The sequence below is a fragment of the Truncatella angustata genome, assembly GCF_020726525.1.
Source record: "Truncatella angustata strain MPI-SDFR-AT-0073 chromosome Unknown BKA67scaffold_8, whole genome shotgun sequence".
Taxonomy (NCBI): Eukaryota; Fungi; Ascomycota; class Sordariomycetes; order Amphisphaeriales; family Sporocadaceae; genus Truncatella; species Truncatella angustata.
Window position 1 is genome coordinate 1,126,213 of NW_025763388.1, and position 20,993 is coordinate 1,147,205.

The 20,993-nt window shown below is 49.4% G+C and overlaps 6 protein-coding genes across 6 annotated transcripts; 4 read left to right on the forward strand and 2 right to left on the reverse strand.

Moving 5' to 3' along the window:
• Positions 1 to 243: 243 nt before the first annotated feature.
• Positions 244 to 1,830, reverse strand: BKA67DRAFT_539499 (uncharacterized protein; the record flags this gene model as incomplete). Its single annotated transcript, XM_046100648.1, has 1 exon — positions 244 to 1,830. One exon carries the CDS (start codon positions 1,828 to 1,830, stop codon positions 244 to 246), a length of 1,587 nt encoding a protein of 528 aa, XP_045954162.1.
• Positions 1,831 to 3,126: 1,296 nt separating this feature from the next.
• Positions 3,127 to 6,484, forward strand: BKA67DRAFT_578155 (P-loop containing nucleoside triphosphate hydrolase protein). The gene has a single exon (XM_046103681.1). The coding sequence runs from the start codon at positions 3,432 to 3,434 to the stop codon at positions 6,369 to 6,371; it is 2,940 nt and encodes a 979-aa protein (XP_045954163.1). The 5' UTR covers positions 3,127 to 3,431; the 3' UTR covers positions 6,372 to 6,484.
• Positions 6,485 to 7,597: 1,113 nt separating this feature from the next.
• BKA67DRAFT_539501 (uncharacterized protein) lies at positions 7,598 to 8,243 on the forward strand (the record flags this gene model as incomplete). The annotated part of the gene is made up of 2 exons (XM_046100649.1): positions 7,598 to 8,026; positions 8,193 to 8,243. 2 exons carry the CDS (start codon positions 7,598 to 7,600, stop codon positions 8,241 to 8,243), a joined length of 480 nt encoding a protein of 159 aa, XP_045954164.1.
• Positions 8,244 to 9,043: 800 nt separating this feature from the next.
• BKA67DRAFT_394493 (uncharacterized protein) lies at positions 9,044 to 13,779 on the reverse strand. The gene is made up of 8 exons (XM_046096641.1): positions 13,266 to 13,779; positions 12,761 to 13,211; positions 11,395 to 12,708; positions 11,233 to 11,340; positions 10,843 to 11,180; positions 10,726 to 10,786; positions 10,051 to 10,673; positions 9,044 to 9,996 (listed from the first exon to the last, which is right to left on the reverse strand). The coding sequence occupies exons 1-8, from the start codon at positions 13,693 to 13,695 to the stop codon at positions 9,491 to 9,493; spliced, it is 3,831 nt and encodes a 1,276-aa protein (XP_045954165.1). The 5' UTR covers positions 13,696 to 13,779; the 3' UTR covers positions 9,044 to 9,490.
• Positions 13,780 to 14,838: 1,059 nt separating this feature from the next.
• On the forward strand, positions 14,839 to 18,348 carry BKA67DRAFT_578159 (uncharacterized protein). The gene is made up of 4 exons (XM_046103682.1): positions 14,839 to 15,332; positions 15,385 to 15,788; positions 15,840 to 17,690; positions 17,753 to 18,348. Exons 1-4 carry the CDS (start codon positions 15,130 to 15,132, stop codon positions 18,061 to 18,063), a joined length of 2,769 nt encoding a protein of 922 aa, XP_045954166.1. The 5' UTR covers positions 14,839 to 15,129; the 3' UTR covers positions 18,064 to 18,348.
• On the forward strand, positions 18,277 to 19,863 carry BKA67DRAFT_394530 (zinc knuckle-domain-containing protein). The gene is made up of 3 exons (XM_046096642.1): positions 18,277 to 18,629; positions 18,682 to 18,817; positions 18,867 to 19,863. Exons 1-3 carry the CDS (start codon positions 18,560 to 18,562, stop codon positions 19,546 to 19,548), a joined length of 888 nt encoding a protein of 295 aa, XP_045954167.1. The 5' UTR covers positions 18,277 to 18,559; the 3' UTR covers positions 19,549 to 19,863.
• Positions 19,864 to 20,993: the final 1,130 nt, after the last annotated feature.

Genomic DNA, 20,993 nt, shown 5'->3' on the forward strand with positions numbered 1-20,993 from the left:
GTAAGCTGTGGTATCGAATGTATTTATGTATAGCTATATGTGCATAATGTCAAACAGAATTCAACACCGGCACCAAAATTAACCCATTGTAACTAATTTCTTGTTAAAGCAACCGTGACACCCCGGCCAACTCCGCCATGCTCAAGTCATAGGCTCATAAGTGGTTCCCTGTCGACACCAGCCGACTCCCAAAGCGTGAGCGTCCTTCTCTTGACTCTCTGCCGCCATAGCATCCCCCCAGTCTTACCAGATGTCGTCCGCACTCTTCACCATCTGCAAAGTGGGCGTCTTGGGTTGTAGCTGCTTCATCCTTTTCCTGTCCGCTTTGGTCACCAACGAGGGAGTCATTGGTACAACAGGCGTAAACGGTTGGTAAGGCGAGTAAGGCACAGCCGCCCCAGTCATCGGCGTCCGCAGACCCGGCGACAGTGGTGCTCTCTCGAACGTCGTCTGCTTCGTGGTCTGGAACGACGGCGAGACCAATGATGGCTCATATGCCCGGAGCGGTAGTGACCCACCAGTGCGCACAGCAGACGGCGCATTGGCCCTTTGGAACGTGGCACCAGGCTTGGGCGACGAGGGGAGCGAAGGGATTTGAAACCGTGTGACGCTGGGCTTTGGCGATGACGGCAACCCGACAAGCGGCGTAGTTGACCTTTCCGATATTGCAGAAACAGGCTCCCCTTCCGTAGGGGCTTCAGACGTGTTGCGCGCATGCCCGAATTCATATCCCAGCCTTTCATCAATGCTCATGGTGCTCTCTGGTGACATGTCGGGTGGAGTGAGCGGCTCCACTGGCCGGGTCATCCTCCTTGCCATGTAGGGATACTGGTCTGAAGGCACAGGCGGAGGAGGCGCAGGTGCGTAATGGCGCGGCGGGATCGTCTCCATCTCCTCGCCCTCCTGACGCGGAAAGGTGCCAGACATTGGAGTCATGATGGGCGACGAAATGCTTATGCCCTTGACGGAAGGTTTCTTGCCACGCGGCGACTTCAGGGCCGACAGAATGGAAGAGGTGCGCGACTGCGGCTTCTCCATCTCTGGGTTGTTCAGCTCAAGATTTGCCGGCTTGTTCTTCCCCTTCCTCAGGAACCCGGACTTTTGGGAAGACGGTGTTGGCGGCGATTTGAGCATAGGGGCTGGCGGCGCCTGGAGCACTACGCCAGCCTGCTTCGCTTCGTCCTGCTCCATGACATACTTGTACATTTCCTCTAACTGCTGCTGCGCCATTTCTCTGTCAGCGGCGACCACGTTCTGGTCGACAAGTGGGTTGACACCGAGTGCTAGCGTTGATGATTGAGGAGATGGGATTATGTAAGGATTCGGCTCCTGTGGCGACGGGAAGACGTATGGGTTTGGTTCCTGCTCGACTGGTGTCGGATAGGAGAAGTTCTTGATTGGCGACCTGGGTGTGGTGAGCGAATATGGGAATGGATCTTCTGGTGATTGAGGGAATCCTTCCGGAAAGGCCAAGTCGTATTTTAGCTCCTCAAAGTCCTCGTCTGCAGCTTCGAGATGTTGCCGGCGCTTCTTCGCCAACAGTAGAAGAGTAGCAGCGACAAGGACGAGCGAAAGTGCGTAGGCCCCTACGATGCCACCGATCTGTGCGGGTAGGTAGGCAGGATCTCGAAGGGCTCCAGCGGATAAGGGTGGGCCGTCTTCAGGTGCTGGTGCTGGATCCCAATCGATGTTCAAGGGATTGTTGTTTCTCACAGAGATAACAAGACTAGCATCAGAAGGAGCGGAGAGACAGAAAGGAATAAAAGCAGAGTTCAAGATGACCGCAACATGAAGTGAAGTGGTAATAGCACTATAAAGCCCAGGCTGCATCGTGTCAGGCCCGGATCTTCTTACATATAGGAGTAATCAACGCATTTAGTCAGACCTCCTGACGAAATAAGTCGAAACGCATGTTGATCGAGAATCGACCAGGTCAGGTACACTTTTGGGAGGACAAAAGGTATATAGCGGCTGGTGATGTTCGGTAGTGTGTCGAGGTGGGTCGACAGCGACGATACTAACACATCAAAGGTTGGCGCTACAGTGTGCTGTGAAATCTGACTTGTTGGAATCCTCAGGGCATTTGTGCCACATGCATGTTGGGTCCATGAATAGCGCCCACTGGGACGACCGAGTGCTATTGTCGTCGACTGCGAGGACGGGAATTCATGTGCCATGCAAGACTCTGGTTGGATAGAGAATATAGATGACAGGGGAGTTTAAGCGCCGAGGTGATAGGCTACTTTGCTGATTGGCGGTTGCAAGCTTACAATTTGGACCCCGCCTTTCGTTTGTCCCTGCATGTACCCTGCCAACCATTCAATATTCTTTACCGATTGGAAGTTGTCCGTGTCATTACCTGCGAGTCAGGTGTGCCAGCCTTCAATCTCCTCGCAGTCCAGAAGCTAGTCTAGAGCAGAACGATACTGATGCCTTTATGGCTTCAAATAAGATCCTGTCAGGTCCCTTCTGAGTGATCACAGCACTAACAAGTGTGATTCCGAACCCCAGACTCCACGGATCCATTGTGATGTGACAAGAGCAGTGATTAGCAACGATATGTACAACCGCGAGGAATGTTGTTGCGCAGGAGATAGCGCGTCAATACCACCTCGGGTCGATGGTCTGTGCGAATGGGGTTGGTGATCAACGCGGATCGTCACATAGAGTTTTGCGGAAATGTGATTATGATAGGGCCATAGATCGAAGAATTGGAAAAAGAAACCATCAGACGAAGACGAAGCTGGGCCGAGCGTTCTGCTTCCCACTCTCCAGGCAAAAAGCTTGCACCATGTACGATGTGCGCATAACCCGTAGGGATTGTAAAGCTGGGTTACGGCAGTCTGAATTGCCGGGCGGCAACAGGAACAGACCGTGCCAGATCAGCATGCTCCTTTTGTTTTATTTTATTTTATTTGTGTCGAGCCATTTTGATGGAACAAGCTTGAGAACACTTGAGCTATTATGCGTGCATGTGGGAAATGGGCCGCTTTGAGTTCGAACTTACTGTAGGCATGGATGGGCCTGATTATTGATGCTTATACACACGTACATAGTCGGGGTAGTTTAAGAGAAGAAGCGAGGTCCACTTAGGGGCGACTTTGGGTGCCGGTTTTGGTCCACCTAGGTTAATTGAATGTGATGGCCACTGCATTGCAGTGTGTAACTACTGAACTGCGTACAGTTCCCGAGAACCCCTCGATCACATGATCTCGTGCCCGTGTTCGCGCCTGCTAAACGCGTCAACCTCGTGGCAACAAACAGAGCGCGCGATTTGAGCGCACCACTCTGACTCTTGCAGCTTTCCTCACTCAAGTGCAACCCCCGCTGCATCGGTACTTGGCTCACACCTTAAGCTGAGATGCGTTAAAGCCAAGATCAGTGTAGTTTCTAGATGTTAGGGCACTCATGTGTAACCCCGTTTTCCCATCATGCCCACGAACAATGGCGGCAAGATATTCGAGTCGTTGAACACGGCGCAACGCCGAGCTGTTAGTTCCGACGCTTCGACCGTCGCGATTCTAGCAGGACCAGGAAGTGGCAAAACGCACACCCTCACCTCGCGGGTGTGTTGGCTCATTGACCATGTCAAGTATCAACCATGCGATATTCTTGTCGCAACTTTCACGGTCAAAGCCGCTCGTGAGATGAAGGAGCGCATAGGGAAAGCCCTGGGCGACGGCCGAGAAAGGAAAATCATTCTCGGCACCTTCCACAGCATAGCTCGGCGCTATCTCGCCGCATATGGTCAGAAGATTGGCTTGGACCCCAAATTCGGTATTGCTGATGATTCTGACTCGAGGGGTATCGTCACCCGAATCTGTAAGAGATTGGACGTTCAGCTTGAGGTGCCCAAGGCTCGAGCTTATATCAGCAAGAAGAAAGCCGGAGGGTCATTGGATAATGGGCCAGACAAGAAGAACAAAGACAAGTCTGTCGAATCAAGAGCTTACGAGACTTGCTACCATGAGTATCAGCACCAGCTGGAACGTTCCAATCTTTTAGACTATGACGACCTCCTAGTCCGTTGCGTTGAGCTTCTTCGCAAATATCCATCATGTGTCTCAAATATTCGGGCAGCCTTGATCGACGAGTATCAGGACACCAACGGCATTCAGTACGAGCTTATGAAATTGTTTGCGCAGTATCATAGACATATCACCATCGTTGGAGACCCTGACCAAAGTATATACGGATGGCGGTCAGCGGAGATCAAGAACCTGCATCGTTTCCTGCGGGACTTTCCTGGTACCGACGAGGTGTCGCTTGAAGAAAACTATCGTTCATCGAGCTCTATTTTGGACATCTCTCTGAAGGTTATTCAGCAAGACCAAGAACGTTACCAGAAGGTCCTCCTCCCGGTCCACGAGAAAGCAACCCGTCCCGTACTTCGCAAACTGAAGAACCAAATGGACGAAGCAGACTGGATAGTGTCGGAGATCAAACGTGTCAAGTCAGTGTCGGGGGATATGATCAACGCCGATGATATTGCTATCCTCTTGAGATCAGCATCCCTTTCGAGGCACGTTGAGAGTGCTTTAGGGAGAGCTGGTATACCTTACCGCATGGTTGGTGGGTTCAAGTTCTATGAACGGACCGAGATCAAGATCATCCTGGACTATCTGCGCCTTATTCACCACCCTGACAACAACGACGCTGTTGCGCGTGTGATCAACGTGCCTAGGCGAGGCATTGGTCCTGACACAATCAAGTCGCTGATCGAGGAGGCCGAGCGTAATTCTCTTAGCGTTTGGAGTCTACTTGTCAAGCATTGCCGGGGTGATCGTGCCGCAAAGACGAATATCAGGAACCAAACCGAACAAAAAATAAGTGGCGACTTCTTCAAGATAATCAACGGCGTCCGAATGCGGCTTCGAGAACCTAAGGATGGTGCGTGTATCGATCTCGTTGAAGCGATTGAGCAACTGCTTCGGGATTTGCAATTTGAGAAATATCTTGAAGACACTTGTCCACACGACCATGAAGCGCGATGGGCCAATGTTCAAGAGTTTGTTGGACTAGCTGGGGAGTTTATGAAGGATCAGGTCCTTGCCGAAGAGGACATGTTACCAGACGTCGAGGGTATACAGCAACATCAAAACGATGATGTGCTCGCACGCTTTCTAGCGAACGTGTCTTTGGCATCCGACAAGCAGACAAACGACAAGGATCAAGAAAGCAAACCAATGGTCACTGTCTCGACGATACACGCTGCAAAAGGATTGGAGTGGCCTATCGTCTTCATTCCTGGGGCCTATAAGGGTTCAATACCGCACGCTAGATCTGATGATGACGCTGAAGAGCGACGACTTCTTTACGTTGCAATGACTCGGGCACAGACACTCCTCTACCTGAGCTATCCTCTGTACAGCTCGAATGGTGATAGCAGCAGTCTCGAGATCTCGCCTTTCATCGAACAACTCGCATCCAATCATTTCCTACGGCAAGGTCCGTCATTTGATAGACGGATTATGTTGCAGATCGCAAAGATCCTACGACGTGAACTACCACCTGAGGCCACAATATACAAGAACATGCCCATCTTTAATCCAATAGAGGACAATTTGTTCCCCATTGACCCGAACGAACCACGGCAACTCTCCCGTTCGTCCAGTGACACCACAAATTTGCAAAATGGTAACAAGCGACGGAAGACACAACACACGAGCAGCAGTGCAAATGTTATACCAGAGTCGGTGGAAGGCTGGAACGCGCCATATGCTACGACTATGCAGCGATCTACTTCATTTACATTGCCGGGGTTCACCACCGCCAATGCTCAGCATGTTGCAGAGGTCGCCGAAGGACTTAGCTTGACCTCGAAACCTATGGCGCCTGTATCCAAGGTTAGCACAAATAGACGGCCACCGGGCCAGAGAAGTCTCCTTGGATTCGTGGTTAAAGAGCATGATCAGTCCAAGGTGGTTGAACAACCAAAAGCTGCTCAGCAACAGTCCAGACCACAAGATCATTTGCCTAAACAGTATTTGCTACCAACGCAGAGGCTTGTAAAACAACAAGAGAGCATCAAGCCCGAACTATCTGGCCATAAACTAAACCCCACCCGAATTCTGAGCAAGCCACCACAGCCAAGGCGTGAAGAACCCGTGGCAACAAAACAGTACTCCTGTTTCTCTAGTTCACCAAGCAAACCTGCCCCCGAAGATGTCCCAGAAGCTCAAGACGTAGAAATGCCATTGGCCGAGGAATACACCCGCCCAGCAATCTCATTTCATGCGACTACAGTCAATGTCCCTCAGGCTATGAGAGGGTTTAAGAGACCAGCTGGGCTTAGTAGGGAAGGAATGGCGCCTATTGATCGCCTGAGAAAGCCCTTCAAACCGCTGACGATCAACCGACAAGGAAAGTGATACCTTTTAGTCCAACAGGTACATGTCACGGCATACGATTTTGCTCATGAAGTTGGTAAAGTTCTGGTAGATGTGCAAGATGCTAATGATTAATGACCATTGTTACGTTCCTACAATTTTGCACTCAGTAAACTATTTCTACAACTATGTGAAGACATGAATTCTCAGAAGCGAAACTAATAAACCAAGTGGGCTGTCAACCGGAACTTCAATAAGACGTAAAAGATGCAAAAAAATTACGCTATGTAACATAATGTCCCAGTAACGAACTTAGTGCTTCGCGACGACACGCATGGCCGCATGGCATCTGCATTAAGGTTCAAATCTACGTTTATCGATACAACCACAGTTTGGGCCATTCTTCGTCTGATGCTGAATCTATTTTCCTATCCTCATAGGTCATATACGCATAATCTACAGTTGGGACGTGTATGGGGAGGTAGCGAACAATTGACCTTGTCGTGAACCTGGACAATGTGCCTTTTCCCCACGTGTTGGCCATGTGTCATGGGATAGTCTTCTGGTGCATTCCAGAGCGCATGGCCCATATAAGTACCTATGACAAACTGATCTGGAACTCAATGCACTCCGCTGGTAAGCAAGCAATCCATAGGTCTTCCAAAGTCAACACAAGTGACGATGATGATGATGATTGTTGGTCATGGTGGCAGCAAACATGTTAGAGGTTACGCACATTAATAATGCGTTATGTTATCACATGACATCATGCCTAAATGGTCTTCTTGCCAATGATGTACGAGAGTTCTACAAATATATACGTCAATACATGGTAGCCACATACAGCGAAATAAAGTTTTCAGGTACCATAGTTAAGCAAACCACAAGCAACTATTATAAAAACCTTGTGTCGATCATTCTGGTTAGGGTTTCTTTCATCCATAAAGATGAACATATTGGATTCAATGCAAGGAACTCGTACCCTGATTCAGATAGTGGATGTCGGTTCCAAATATTTCTTATCCTTTATTACTATCCATGACGTGATGACGAAACAAGTCGGTCTGTAGATCGTCTTGAAATAATCGGCTAGACACAGATTCAGATATTTGCCATGGGTATATAACAAGGATTGACTGGCCCTGGAAGACCTGCTCTTGGTTCTCATCTCCAAACAGCTCGGCATCCTCAAAGCCATCACTTAATTTACAAACAAACCACCAGCAACTCTACCAGAGCTAATCCAGCTTTTATTTTTCAAAAACACCATGAAGTTCCTCAATGTCTGCGTCATGGCGGCTGTCTGTATTGCAGCAGTGGTTCCGGATGCTGCCGAAGACGTCGAAGTAGAGCTCGAGCTCTTCCATGGACCAGACAAGGTCCGCGTCAAGGAATCCCATGTCTCATCGACTGGCCTCTTCCCCGTTCGGGACGAGATGTTGGCATGCTTCGAGAAGCAACTCAAGAGCCCAGCCTGGATCAATGGCATCTGCCAGCCGCTCAGCAACGTCACGTGGACCAGCACCGCGCGCAGGTGGAAGTCCCCAAAGATATGCATCGATTACTGCAAGGAAAAGATCGAGGTGGCCATCCTGAAGGGTTGGGACGGTGCGAGATGCCGGGCCAGGAAGGGTGGAGAGAAGAAGAAGCACGCTACATGCTGGTGGCAGTATTGTAACACTGCAGCCCCGGAAGCTGTGAGTAGTGGTTCCAATGGACCAGAATATTGAACAATCTCCGTTGCTCTTTCTTGCCTTCATTCTTTTTATTCTTTCTTCCTCCTACCCCCCCCCCCCCCCCCCCCCCTTTTCTAAGAGCACCGCTAAGTGATTAATTCTTAATAACGTATACTTGTTGTGTTAGTGTGCATTCCCAGGCTCAAAAATCGGCTTCCCGGGCGCAATTTCAAACTAATCGTATGCTACTATCACGAAAGCGGTTGACTGCTCGACGCCGAGGTGATAACTTAGGTCGGCTGGACGCTATGCAGCAATATTCTTCAGTATGACAGCAATTTGCTCAAAGTGGAGAAAGGAGGAGGGGACGGTGGAAAATAGGTGTGGATTTCTTTTTGGTCTTCATGTTATACTAAATCGTAATGGAAGTGTGATACAGAGTAGATGATATAGTTGATTTAGAGTAATGCTTGATCAATATTTCTGGAAATGATAAATTCTCACCTGCTTTTGCAACGGGTGATACGAAAGGTGTCGGGAAGCAAACTGTGTGAAAGTCTTACTGATGCAATTGAACTTGAGCTTGCCATGATAAATACGTCAAGCTAAACTCTAGAGCTCCATTGGTACCTGGCGATGGCCTACAGTGTTTTCAACGCTTAGCTATGGTGTGTTATTCCCTATTCTACCTGTAAGTCTCACAGGACGCGGCGCGACCGACAAGGCAAGGCCAATCCAATAGACTGCCTAGTCTGGCTCTTCGTCTCTGGTTCAAAGATGCAGTAGAGTAACAGGAACAAACACGAGAAGGTTATATCCGCTGTTAAGTTATGTATATAATGTCCAGATACTCATAACTAAGTAATATTAACGGAAAAGTCTCCAGCTTTCTATGGTTATCTAGAAAAAGGTGCCGATAGGAGTGTCAGCTTTGCCCAGGGAGTTTGGTGCGGCAACGGATGTGATCACAAGCCAAGGAAAAGTTTTCATTACCAGGGCTTTTCACTAGACTAATACAAAACATATTGTGCTAAGGAATGACGGGATGACATCGTTGAATTGTACGCAGCTACAAACTATAATATACAGGGAATCTTGAAATTTTTGCAGACCAATCTAGTCCAAATGCCCTTCAATGCAACTGTCCGGTGTGTCTTCAATCTATGCAAAGCAAGGCCATGAAGCAGGAGGGCTACCTGCTGCCTGTACAGTTATTGCCAATATCCTGCATCCTATTCTTGCGTTCTTGGTATCGAAGTGCCGTCGAGCTCTGCTAGCATCGGTCTTGGTATCTCATCGGTCCCGGTGGGCAGTTCGACCCTCATGTGGATAGTGTCCGGCGACAACTCCGCGGGCTGTACATCAAAAGACTCGAAACCCTTCAATGTGAGGCCTTTGAAAGTGGATTCTAGACTGATCGGGCTAAGGCCGACTTCGGGGGACGACGAGCTTGCCTTCAGTGGTGGGCCTATTGGCAAGATCGGATTAGAGGTGCCGCCCACCGCTGTGGCGCTGATAGCTGTGGACGGTCGGTGGTAGGTGTACGAGGGAACTATATTCTCCGGTTACTAACTCAGTCTTGAGATCCATCAGATCTGGGAGAGTCACTGGATAAGTTGGACTCAAGAATAGAGGGCACAATTTACCTTTGCGATCCGCTTTGTCCTCACTGATGAGTTGGCGCGGAAACCCGCTTATCGGAAGAACAGTTACCCCTGAAGGGTACGGCTCGCCTTGAAGACAAAGGGACACTTTCGTGGTGGCTAGTTCGCGCTGGACCTGAATGTAGAGGGGTTCGATTTCGAAGTGCCCGCGATGGCACATATCGTGAACCGCACCCTCTTCTAAAGGAATTCGCAATGGAGCTGATCGAGGTACCTCCTCCTCTAGGAGAAAGTAGGGCTCAAACTCCCCACGAAATGTTGAGCGAAGGAACTCGCCCAATGCTTTCATTTCGTCGGATCCGAACGGAAATCTACAGTGAATCGTGCCTTTCAAAATTCTTAGTCGCGACCTAAGTGCAAAACATGTGCAAAAACACTTACCCGAGCACTCGTATCCATATAATGCTGTCTGCTTTACAGACCCGGGTGTCTTTTCGAAAAAGAATGAGCTCGCGATGAGTCTGTGTGCAGCTTCTTTAACGATGCCAACATTCGATTGGAGAACTTCTCGCGCCTCTCGCTCCAACTCGTATACTTTCCGAGCGGCATCAAGCTTTGGTATCTTCATGTCCAATGCGGGGTTGATGCGAATATATCGCTGTCGTATTTCTTCTGTTGAAATGAAAGATTTTGGAAGGGATTTCGACCGGATGAATCTATCCCAGACCTTATCGTTACTCGAGTAGTCATCAAGCTTATTGACAGTTGCGCTTGGACGCAGAGGTCTCGAAGTGTTCAGAGTATTCCGCCGGGTTACATTGTTCAGGGTTGAAGCTACAGGAGAAAGCTGAGCCGGGGTATTGTCTTTGATGTTCTTCCCGGAACCAATGGAGAGCAGAACATCTGCTGGTGCGTCCTTCATGTCACTCCATATCATGCTCGATTCATAATCTGCTATGAGGGCTGGGCAGTTATAGCTTGTTGAAGTGCCTGTATAAAATATCTTCGTCTCAGGCTTTTGGAATGGCTTGAACAGCGGAGGCTGAGCAGATACTGCCCTGGCACTGATAACTCTGGTCAGTAGTGGTATCTGATAGGAAGTCGGAAGAGACTCACGCTTCCCAGACCTTTATGTCATCGCCAGGCACACTTGTACGTAAGAAGCGGTAAGGAAGACCTGCGAACACTGATTAGGATTCTCATCAACCATCGGCATGTGATATTTGTACTTACTCTCTTCTGGCTGGTCTTGACGGTTGTAGTTGGCGAAAACGACGGATCTTTGGTCCAAGGTAGTTGTACCCAGAACTGCCACCTTCGCAGGTGTTTCCCGCTGTAAAGTTGCGCCACCAAAAAGAGGCTGATCCTGAAACATCATCTTCAAGCCCCTTTCAAACGGCCTCGTCTTATAAATACTGCCATGGTAGAAGACAGCCAGATTCTCCAACATGGGTATTCCAGTAAGCTCTCGAGGCGAGAACGCATCCGAAGAGAGCTCTTTGAAACGTTTGATACATTCCTCGACCGACCAGTTCTTAACAGACAGTCCAAGTGCGATTGTGCCTCCAGTACTTAGATAGGATTAGTCCTGACTACAGGCATGAACACGATTATGCAACTTACCCGCTGCCAACAATGAGATCAAAGAACAACTGCAGTGGCAGCTTTGGTCCAAGAACCTTCTTGATAGCTTTGAGCACTTGTAGCTCAACAATACTCCGCACACCACCACTGTATCTCTGTCAGCACACAAGTCCTCGAGATAGATGGTTGTTTACGACGTACCCATCCAAACATAATATACGAACTCCTGCCCGTGCTGGTTTGACCGGTATGACCCACGGTGGGTCAGCAATTACGTCTTGGACGTGCAAGGGGCACCTTGATATCTCGATCGTGGTTTTTGAAGTCTTCTTTCCATACGTCTTGACACACGGCAGGCACAAAATGTGGCCGCAAGGAAGAGCGCATTCGGGCAGTTCGCGAAGACAAGAAAAACAAGCCACATGACTGACGAAGTCCGAGGCATTACCGATTGACTTGTAGAACTCATTGATACGTTCTCGATGTATCATTCCTGCAACTTGCAATTCTGTCCGGCCGGGTGAACTCTGTCCCAAGTTAAACACAGAATTTTGCAGGTTCAATAAGTTTTCCCGTATCACCTGCGACCAGTCACCTCCAAATCTGGTTGCATCAAAACTTGATTGGTAGCTGCCATGTCCGATGATAGAGCCGCGGGAGTTTTGGTGACCTTTCGGGTTGTGGCCAATCTTGACGTTGCAACACTTGTCTTCTTCTCTCATTGAGTTGCCTCTTCGATAAGCGCACGGCCAATGCATATCTGCAAAACGATGTAGCGCAGCTATGCATGGCTCAGCATAGGCATCGTCCAACAACTGAGCAGCAGTTCCCATCAAACTTTGTCGCACTGCGTCAAACATCACACAGGTAGCAATCATCGGCCCCAGCCTATGAAATATCTCCTGAGCATTGTTACGGACTGCCTCGTCAGTAGCACGTTCCTTGATCGCAACAGCAAGACTGAGAATGTTGCCCCCAAAATCCCTTGGCGATGGGCTATATTTCAAAGCCTCTTTGACGAAGTCGAAGGGAGTACTCAGATCTCGGGTAAAGTGATCGAAGGCCGCTTGGAGGTATACTTGCAACCTTTCTGCGTTCGCCAACATCCTCACTTGTCGCTTCTGGAGGTGGGATGCGGCGCACCTTTGTTTGATCAAGTCAGTCATCCTGCCAGCCTGCTGATCCATGAGCATATACTGCCCTCTCGAAGGGAATCGCATGACCGTGACCGAAGCATAGTAGCACTGTAGCAGTTCCTCCGTTGTACTGATAGACCTTCCACGATCGATCCAAGATTGGACGAATGGTTTCAAGGCAGGTTCACGGAATATGGCGCCCTTGATATCCTGCATCAGCATAGCAGTAGCCGTTTCTGGGTCCCACTCTCTATCGTCGACAAATTCACTGGCGTTAAAGACGATCACAGCATGGGGTAGTACGGGTTGATTCAATGATTTGTCGATCGACTCGGCACCCCATCTAACCAGCTTCTCCAACACTACTGACTCGAATGCACTGTCTATGTTAGTATGTTGGTACTGTAAGTAGTTGCTCTGAGTCGACATACCGAGGATTGCGAAGCACAAACACCACGACGTCGCTGAATGAGTAGAGTATGCGTGGATAAAGAACGGAAACAGCATATTCTCTCTTCTGATTCTGAGGGTTATCTGCCCAGACAATCTGTCGCGGGGAGCTTTTTCTCATCTTTCTATTCTTCACCTCCTCGATGCGAGCCTTTGGAATCGCTCCAAACGTGTCCATAGAACCCTGCTCATCCGTTTGGTAGCGTAATGCCTTTGGCAACATTTCGCCTCCGTTCAAGCCTTCACAATCGGCCAACAACAGAGGAGTGTCACTGTAGTAAGTTGAAGGCTCTGGATAGAGATGCACATCCCCTGTCGTTGGTAATCGATCATAACCAGAAGAAGTCACTGGCGTGCGATAATAGCCGCCCACTGCCGAACCTATGTCCTGTCGATCGATAAGCATTTTGACCAAGGAGCTTTTGCCGGCACCTGCGAATAGTTAGTATGATCTCGCGAGTCGCCAGTTCTGGGTTGTCAACTGACCCGTTTCGCCTATAAACGTCACAAGTTGCGGGTATCGCTCCATCGCGACCTCTCTTGCATGACTTTCACCCATCACCGCCGCAAATCTGCCATAATCCTGGAAGACGGGGTGGCCCACGGAGTCACGACCATAACCGAACCAAGCGGTTTCCTCGTCGTCCAACAGTTCCTGTTCATGATCTGCTTCACTTCGTACTGGCTCGAAAATCTGGCGTAGGCGATAAACAACCTCTGGATTTGCCTTTTCGTGTGGTCTTCCTCCCCATCCAACGGCACCTGGCACATGAAGAACCCATTCATTCCAGCATCCATCGCAAAACCACAGGTTGTTGCATTGAACACAGGAATACCTCTTCTCTGAGACTGTCCCGCACGTTCGGCAAGGCTGTGAAGCGACGGCGGGGATCAGCCCCGGGTGCTCACTGGCCATCGCGCCGGGTGGGTACGTGCTAAATGTGGGAATATGTCACTGTACGATAGAGCGGAAGGATCAACTGGATGAAACTATAGTCGGGGATTTTCCCGTTGAAATGTAGCAGGAAAGTAAATCGCTGGGGACAGCATGTCGTGGAGAGACTGTGAAATCTCCCCGCTTACTGCTACAGCCGCATTGCGTGCGGAAGTTTCGAGGCTGTTGGTGCCGTGCCGCTTACAGTATACATAGGTGCATAAGTACTTCGTACACACAAAAGAGCGACATGGCCCGGATATGATGTCAGGCATCCTTCGCTGCCACCACCAATGGCAGGCCGGGAAACACGCCACTAGTCAGCTCAATCCTACGCTGGGGGGTTGCAATGCGGTGCAAAGGCGGCTTGTCAGTGAAGAGAATCACAGGCCATCCCTACCATTACCATTGGACAGTCACAGACCAATACGAGTCCTAGACTAGTCGTCAAACCCGAGAGATAAAGGGCAAAACATCACACACTCACGTGTGTACGCTGTATCCTTTCGGAAGTGGCATCTGAGATGCGATAGAAAGGCCTCTTTCTGCAACTAGCGAGATTGACGGTCGTACGAAGATGACATTGCGTACGCAGCGCTAAATCCCTCCAATCCTTACGTTCCTTGATTGCCCTGCAGGAACGGACAATCAGCGGCAGTTGGGAAATTGGACGACGATTTGCTGTGTCCAGTCGCTTTCTTCCGTCGCTTAAGGTCGCATGTTATGATTGTTTCTTCCCTCGTGAGGTGAGGAGCCCAAAGCACTTCTAGATTTGCAGCAAAATGGGCAAGATCGAGGCATACGTCAGACTAGCCTGTTACTTCCCAGCCTAGGACCTGAGCTGATAGTATACATATTTCCGCAACAGGGTTTAGTTAGCGGCTGAACACTGTATGCTAACGTTAAAAGCTTTATTGGCAGCTTTACGTGGCGGCGGCCCTGTCCGACTCTAGACCTGACGGTTTAACCACTTGGGAAAGACTTGGCAACGGTTCCTGAACCGAATGCTAAATGGAAGGCGGGGTGGCGAACAGATACTACCCCGAAATGCAATAAGAAAGACATGCACATTATTCAGCTAAACGAGCGTTTATGCGTAAAGAAGATATCTCGAGCTCGGTCGAATTTTCGAGCTTTCCGCCAGCCCGTTGTGCGATCCAATTTATAATCAATCAGTTGGGAACAGAACATTGCGGGAGACTTTTTTTTTTAAGACAATTCTGCGACAGCTTGAAAAGTCGAACTACAATGGTAAATTTCTGTATCGGTGCTGGATAAGCTAGTCGAGACCTGTCGTACCCTGTCCGATTGCTGGTGTGCCAAAAATTGGTTGGCGGGGTCTTGAAGCAGCGCATGAAGACCAAAGATATCGAGGCCATTTCCAGAAACTCAGCTCAGTAACTAGATCGACATAAAATGGCTTCCTCTGGGGAAATCGATACCGACCCTCCTCATGCATGGAGGAAAGACTCCATCGAAGAACGCAGCTTCGGTGCTGGATTGATCTGCCTTGAGGGTCATTACACACAGTCTCCTGTGATGGGACCTTTGTCCATCGCAAAGGTAATGGGCATAATCTCCAAAACATTAGAGAAGACACATACTTTCAAAGACGTCCGGTAGGTTGTATTACTTGGAGAAGATGAGCCTCCATGCTGATACATTGAGTAGAGAAATCCTCTCAAGAAATCTTAGAGTATGGATATGGCTTCGTCGCGCAATCGCTGCTGCAATCTGTGACTTGAACGAAAAGTCTTTGGGTATCAGATCGGAACCTTTTATACCCACCAAGTTCATCGACATTACAGCACCTCAGATCACTGCCCTGATCATGAAGAACTATGCACCATTAAAAGAAGCACTGCAAATGCTCAACAAATTGATGCATATCGCACGAAATCTATTGGTAACGACTGATCCTGAAGTTCCGCAAGATCTATCTGCTGCCGTTAATTTTGACCATGAAGTCTACGAAGCTATATGCCTTTGTGTAAACGTTACGAGCAAGGGTATCGACGGTGAAATGCCAGAGGATGACGCATCCAGGGCAAAATGCACCGAGATACAAGAGCTCTGTGGGTCATGTGTTAAACTATCAAGCAGGACAATGGCTAACGATATCCCAGTCAAAAAAGTCCTGGTGACCTCTCTTCAACAGGCACATAATTGGATTGCCAAGAATGATCGCAATAAAATGGCATTCTGGTTTCGTGTTCTGATCGAGTCACCTGATGTCGACAGCAATCCAGGTGCCGAAGACCGCCATGAGTCTGTCATGCAGTATCTCGGCCCCCGAAGTCTGTATCTGCGTACTGAAATTGCGAACTGGCTAAAACGAAACTCAAAGATGTGCGATGCTGCAACAACCATCTGTAAAGAGTATTTTGAAGCGCAAGAAGAGGCGAACCAACAGAATCAATGGCTTCCAAACGATTGGAATCTTGCTTGGAATTATACCCCACCCAGTATGTGGTCTTGGAAACCAGATATATACGATGAAGCGGCGCAGGTCATTTCGGAGTGGCACACGGATGAAACCGACAAATTTGAGCGAGACCGAGCATACGGCTACGTTTCACATGAACTTGATGAATGGTGGGAAACCACTCGTCTCCCCAGCAGCAAAGACCAGAGTCTGAAGATGTGGCCGCTCGATTTTGTTCCTGAAAGGATAAAGCAGTGCGAGGCGAACCTCATGCAGCGCTATGCCGCTGCAGATCCGCCCGAAGATCCAGAAGATGACCTTGATCAACCCGCAGGCGAAACGAACAACCAAGCAGACTGGCAAAACCAGCCTGCTCCAACAAGTACGAACTACGCACCCGAATATGACGAATATGAGGAGGACCCAGATGATGATGATTCTTATGGAGAGGGCCCAATGACGGGGCTTCTCACAGAAGTACCGAACATACTGGACCCAAAGCAGATTGAGGCTTTGCACATGATCGTTAAGTCGTGTATACTTGATTCCGCTGGCACAGGGCTCACACGCTTTGGAGAGAATTTACAGCATACCCGGTGCAAAATTCTCCTGGCCACAGACTGCGGCAAGAATCTGCTCAGGGAAATGCTTGTCTTCATAGCCGTTTGGGAAAAGGAGGAGCAATCGCTCATCTTTCAAATTAGCAGCCAGATCGTCCAGGCGATTCATGAGAGCTCACTGATCCCCTACGCCTGGGAGGCCCTTCGCAGTCCGAAAGACATCATATCACCAGCACAAACTGTGCTCTTACGTTTAATCACTTATCTTTCCCGTACGGCCTTTTTCCCTCCAAAAGACTACAATCCAAAGCCGTCCGCCAATGGAACGCCTGCTCCGTCGGAGGACCTGAGACTTGCTAAAATGCTGAACTTTCTGTACGGTGTCTTCCGTAGCCGTATCGTGCCGGAATGCGTCGCACTTATGCAGATTCAAGCCGACGTTCGCAAGGGCAATCTTGATCCGGCGGACTTCCCAGTGGATACATGGGACCTGGAGCGCGCTAAGGACGGCCTCGTGCAATATCTAGATTTCCTCTATACCATTGCTGACATACATCCTCTTCGCCAACATCTCATAGAATATGAAGCTGTTTACGAGTTGATCAAGCTTTTAGAGGGTCTAGACGAAGGCGTGGAGAAGGTTCCCTTGGTTGATGGACGTCGCAACCCGCAACCTTCCGCTCAACAACCGTCTCAATATCCCGCAAACCCGCAACCTCCGCCACCGCCGCCACTCACAGAGCCTCCCTACGAATTTCCCTGGTCTGGCATCAAAGGCCAATTGCTGTCAATCTTGGCAGCTTTGTTGCAGCCGCCTCCTGGCCAGTCATCGCCAGGAAATTCAACTGTACAGCTACAGATAGTGCAGCATAATGGAATTGTGGCGCTCCTCAACTGCTGTCTCTATGACGACAATAATCGATTCTGTCGCGAACGAGTTCAGCTTTGCCTCAAATGGCTGATGGATGGGTCGCCTGACGCCAGCGCATTCTGTAAGTTGCTAAATCATGATCAACGCAATCCACCTAATGTATCTACTAAACTTCGTGCGTAGTGCAGAACCTCGTGGCCGCTAATCCAGGACCGATGGTCAGGCCACCTGCAGGAGGGGTACCCGAGACGCAAAGCGTGCGCGTGGATGGTGTCGCGGGCGAGGTTCGAGTGCAGGTTAGGAGCTCAAGTGCTCCCGTTGGGGAAGATGCAGGCAACACCGCAGCTCTTGTACCAGCAACGAGTGTTGCATCTAGTAGAAGCCGAAGCGAGGAGCTGGTCAATGACATTATGGCCTTGGCACTAGCTGAAGATGCGAACAAGCTTTCCCACAGTCTTGAAGGAGATGAGACTGAAGACGACGACTTCATGTAGAACGGGGTACTGTGCGCAGCAACGGTCGGCGTTTTGGACTTTTTTGTTCAGCCCGACTGAGAGTTTAGAAAAATCAAGTAAATGCCCAGAGAAGCGCAAGCTGATGATGCAAACAGGTGGAGGAAAAAAGAAAATCTTCAGAATTTATTCCAATTCAGAGCTTATGAGCTTGCACAACGGGGAGTAAATGAGTAACTCGGATTGATTATACGTCCGTCTGCGACAACTGCCCCACCAATGATTGAATTATCCACTTGATGGCGCAAACGGTGAGGTGGCGCAGGGATCAGCACGGTAGCGGTTTTTGTCGCTCGCCGCCACAGCTTGGTCCACCAAATTTCTGGCATCATCTCATTAGCAACAACAACTGATTGCATCCCATCAAGCCCTGAAACCACATTTGACATCTCAGCAATCGAGAGAATCAACTTGGTTGCTTCATTCTTACCAGTGAGCTTCATTTTGGTAGTGTGTGCTGCCAATCGTCATACCAAAGATGTACAACAGGCGCGGACCTTCTAAAGGCACATCGGCGACAGCTAAATGCCAAAAATGCCTGAAAAATGATAAGCCAAACTCCATTGATTCCTTTTTGCGTTCTTGCTAACTTTCATTCACGCCACTATTCATACGAGTGTAAAGCCAATGTGCAGGAAAGACCGTACATAGCTCGACCGTCTCGCACCCAGCAGCTATCCAATCCGAAGTTGATCCCCAAATTGACTGAGGCAGCTCCGCCTGAGCTACAAAAGAAGTACGTGAACACCCTGCGAAACACCGATCACTGCTGACTATTTTCATAGAGAGGGGGTAGCTGATCAACAACTTGCCAAGCTCGAGGCTGAACGAGCCAGGAAAAGAGAGCTGGAGCTGGATGATGACGGGGTGGAAACACGAGAGTCGCCTCGTAGAGGTCGTTCCGCGTCCTATGATTCAGTATCAACAATTTCAACCTCCAGAAGCATGTCTAAATCACCTCGACCATCTGGCCTGGGAAGACAACCTGAGCCAAAGAGTCCTTCTCCTGTGCGTCAGCAGCGGCACAGGTCACCCGATAACTCCGGTCGTGCGCAAGGTACGCGGCGTTCTCGCAGTCCTGTACATTCAGGCAGAGGAAGCAGTCCCCGTCGACCTCACAGTCGAGGGACGAGGTCTCCCCCCCGCAGCTTAGGCCATCCAGGCGGACCTGATACAGGAAACCTGGAATATGATGCCCATTTTGCTGGCGGCGGTGCGTCGGCCAGGGCTAAAAGACGCTACTCCCCCAGCGCGAGCAGATCTCCATCACCAGGAGGCCAACGACGCTATCGATCAAGATCTGCGAATGAACGTCGATTCGATGTGCAATCTGGCAAACAACCAGGACAACAGGGCCAAAATTCCAGCCGCGGACATTTTGCTCCACCAAGTGAGAAACGCGAACGAAGCCTGAGTCCATTCTCTAAGAGATTAGCGTTGACGAAAAGTATGCATGGGAGCCATTGAGCAATGCAAGCACGTCATGCCATATTGGACAGGTCTTGGCTACTATGACCAATTCCCTCCTCGGATCCTGCAGTACCGACAATTTCTAAGAACACAGGCGTTCATAGGTGTATCACGCCAGAATATTGGTATATCACCAGCTTCTATTCATTCACACTTGGCATTAGAATCCCTATTTCTATCGCAGTGCAGCCTCGCAATGGCCGATGCTTCGAAACCGCTGAGGACTTCCGTCGTTCCTCCAAATCGAAACTTGTAACCATTGTATGCTTTGATTCAGCTAAGAAAGCCCCTGCTACTTTCGCCTTCGGCCAGTCAGATTATCACCGTGGTCAAATGGGAACAAGCAAAGATAACCTCTGAAACCCGATGTTCTAGTGGCTTTGGAAATTTAAAAGAGCTCGGTTCATAAACGTTGACAGAAGGGTCGGGACAGTAATAAATCCACTTTGCTACCAATAACATTATCTACTGAGGCATCAAATGATTGTGGTATTGGTGGTGTCGAGACGAACTGGTGCGGTCAATCCCCGTTTAGCCCTTCTGCACACGTGACGGAGGCTCAATAGCTTCCGCGGGCCAGAACATCGTGGATCATGATCAAAAGAAAAGTAGGATTTTGTTTCAGTCATGGTTTACTACATTTTCGCGACCAATGCAGATCCCTTACAGAGGGGAAACGACCATTCGCCATTCTCGAAGATGGAAGCAGGGGGGGCGGGGGCTATAGCTACTAGCAAGTCTAGCTCGGAGAGCATGCGAACACATACAATCCTGTCAGTTCTCACAAGCACCAGTGTTATTGAGCTTGTGTATGTACAATCCTCAAGGGCGTCGCAATATTTCACACGTTTCGTGGATAAGACGCTGTGGCCCAACCAAACAACTGAAATAAAGCATGATACTACTCTCCCGTCTACTATACCTATTGGCGGGGATGTTTATGATATTAATGAAACACGAAAATTGTCAGCCAGCGTTGAATATCTAGGCACTGAGTTCATCATTCTTTCAGCGACTATAGTGTATCAGTACGCGCCGACGCAGCAGGCCGGGGTTCCCCGCTGATAGGTTAAAAATATCTTGCAAGATCGAGCTCTCTACATACGACTTAGATCCTGCAGCGTACGGACCCGTACTTATGCACGTCAAACAGCGAACAGCGGCGACTACCTGATGCGTCTTGAATCCTTCTTTTCTCCTTTCCGAGACAGGGTTGTCCCTGATCCCGGTCCTCATCAGATGTCTGTGCGCAGGGTCAGTGGGGCAAAGAAAAGCCCGCCAAAGGCGACAAGAAATGGAGACGATTGCGCAGTGCCATTCCGCTGCGTTGCGTTGCGAAGACTTTGTCTGCCTGCTGCTTGTCTGCAATGATTCAGGGAAATACTAGAACATGCACAGACGGAGGGCGTAACTTAGCTGCGCACATACACAATGTGTACCAA

Bases quoted from the DNA above. Each gene is read 5' to 3' on its own strand.
- BKA67DRAFT_578155 (XM_046103681.1), top strand. From the start codon at position 3,432: ATGCCCACGAACAATGGCGGCAAGATATTCGAGTCGTTGAACACGGCG.
- BKA67DRAFT_394493 (XM_046096641.1), bottom strand. From the start codon at position 13,695: ATGGCCAGTGAGCACCCGGGGCTGATCCCCGCCGTCGCTTCACAGCCT. The intron at 12,709-12,760 runs GTATGTCGACTC...TAACATAGACAG, and splicing joins TTTGTGCTTCGCAATCCTCG to TGCATTCGAGTCAGTAGTGT. The intron at 10,787-10,842 runs GTAAGTACAAAT...CAGTGTTCGCAG, and splicing joins TCAAGACCAGCCAGAAGAGA to GTCTTCCTTACCGCTTCTTA.
- BKA67DRAFT_578159 (XM_046103682.1), top strand. From the start codon at position 15,130: ATGGCTTCCTCTGGGGAAATCGATACCGACCCTCCTCATGCATGGAGG. The intron at 15,333-15,384 runs GTAGGTTGTATT...TACATTGAGTAG, and splicing joins CATACTTTCAAAGACGTCCG to AGAAATCCTCTCAAGAAATC. The intron at 15,789-15,839 runs GTGGGTCATGTG...ACGATATCCCAG, and splicing joins CACCGAGATACAAGAGCTCT to TCAAAAAAGTCCTGGTGACC.
- BKA67DRAFT_394530 (XM_046096642.1), top strand. From the start codon at position 18,560: ATGTACAACAGGCGCGGACCTTCTAAAGGCACATCGGCGACAGCTAAA. The intron at 18,630-18,681 runs ATAAGCCAAACT...ACTTTCATTCAC, and splicing joins CCAAAAATGCCTGAAAAATG to GCCACTATTCATACGAGTGT. The intron at 18,818-18,866 runs GTACGTGAACAC...CTATTTTCATAG, and splicing joins CCGCCTGAGCTACAAAAGAA to AGAGGGGGTAGCTGATCAAC.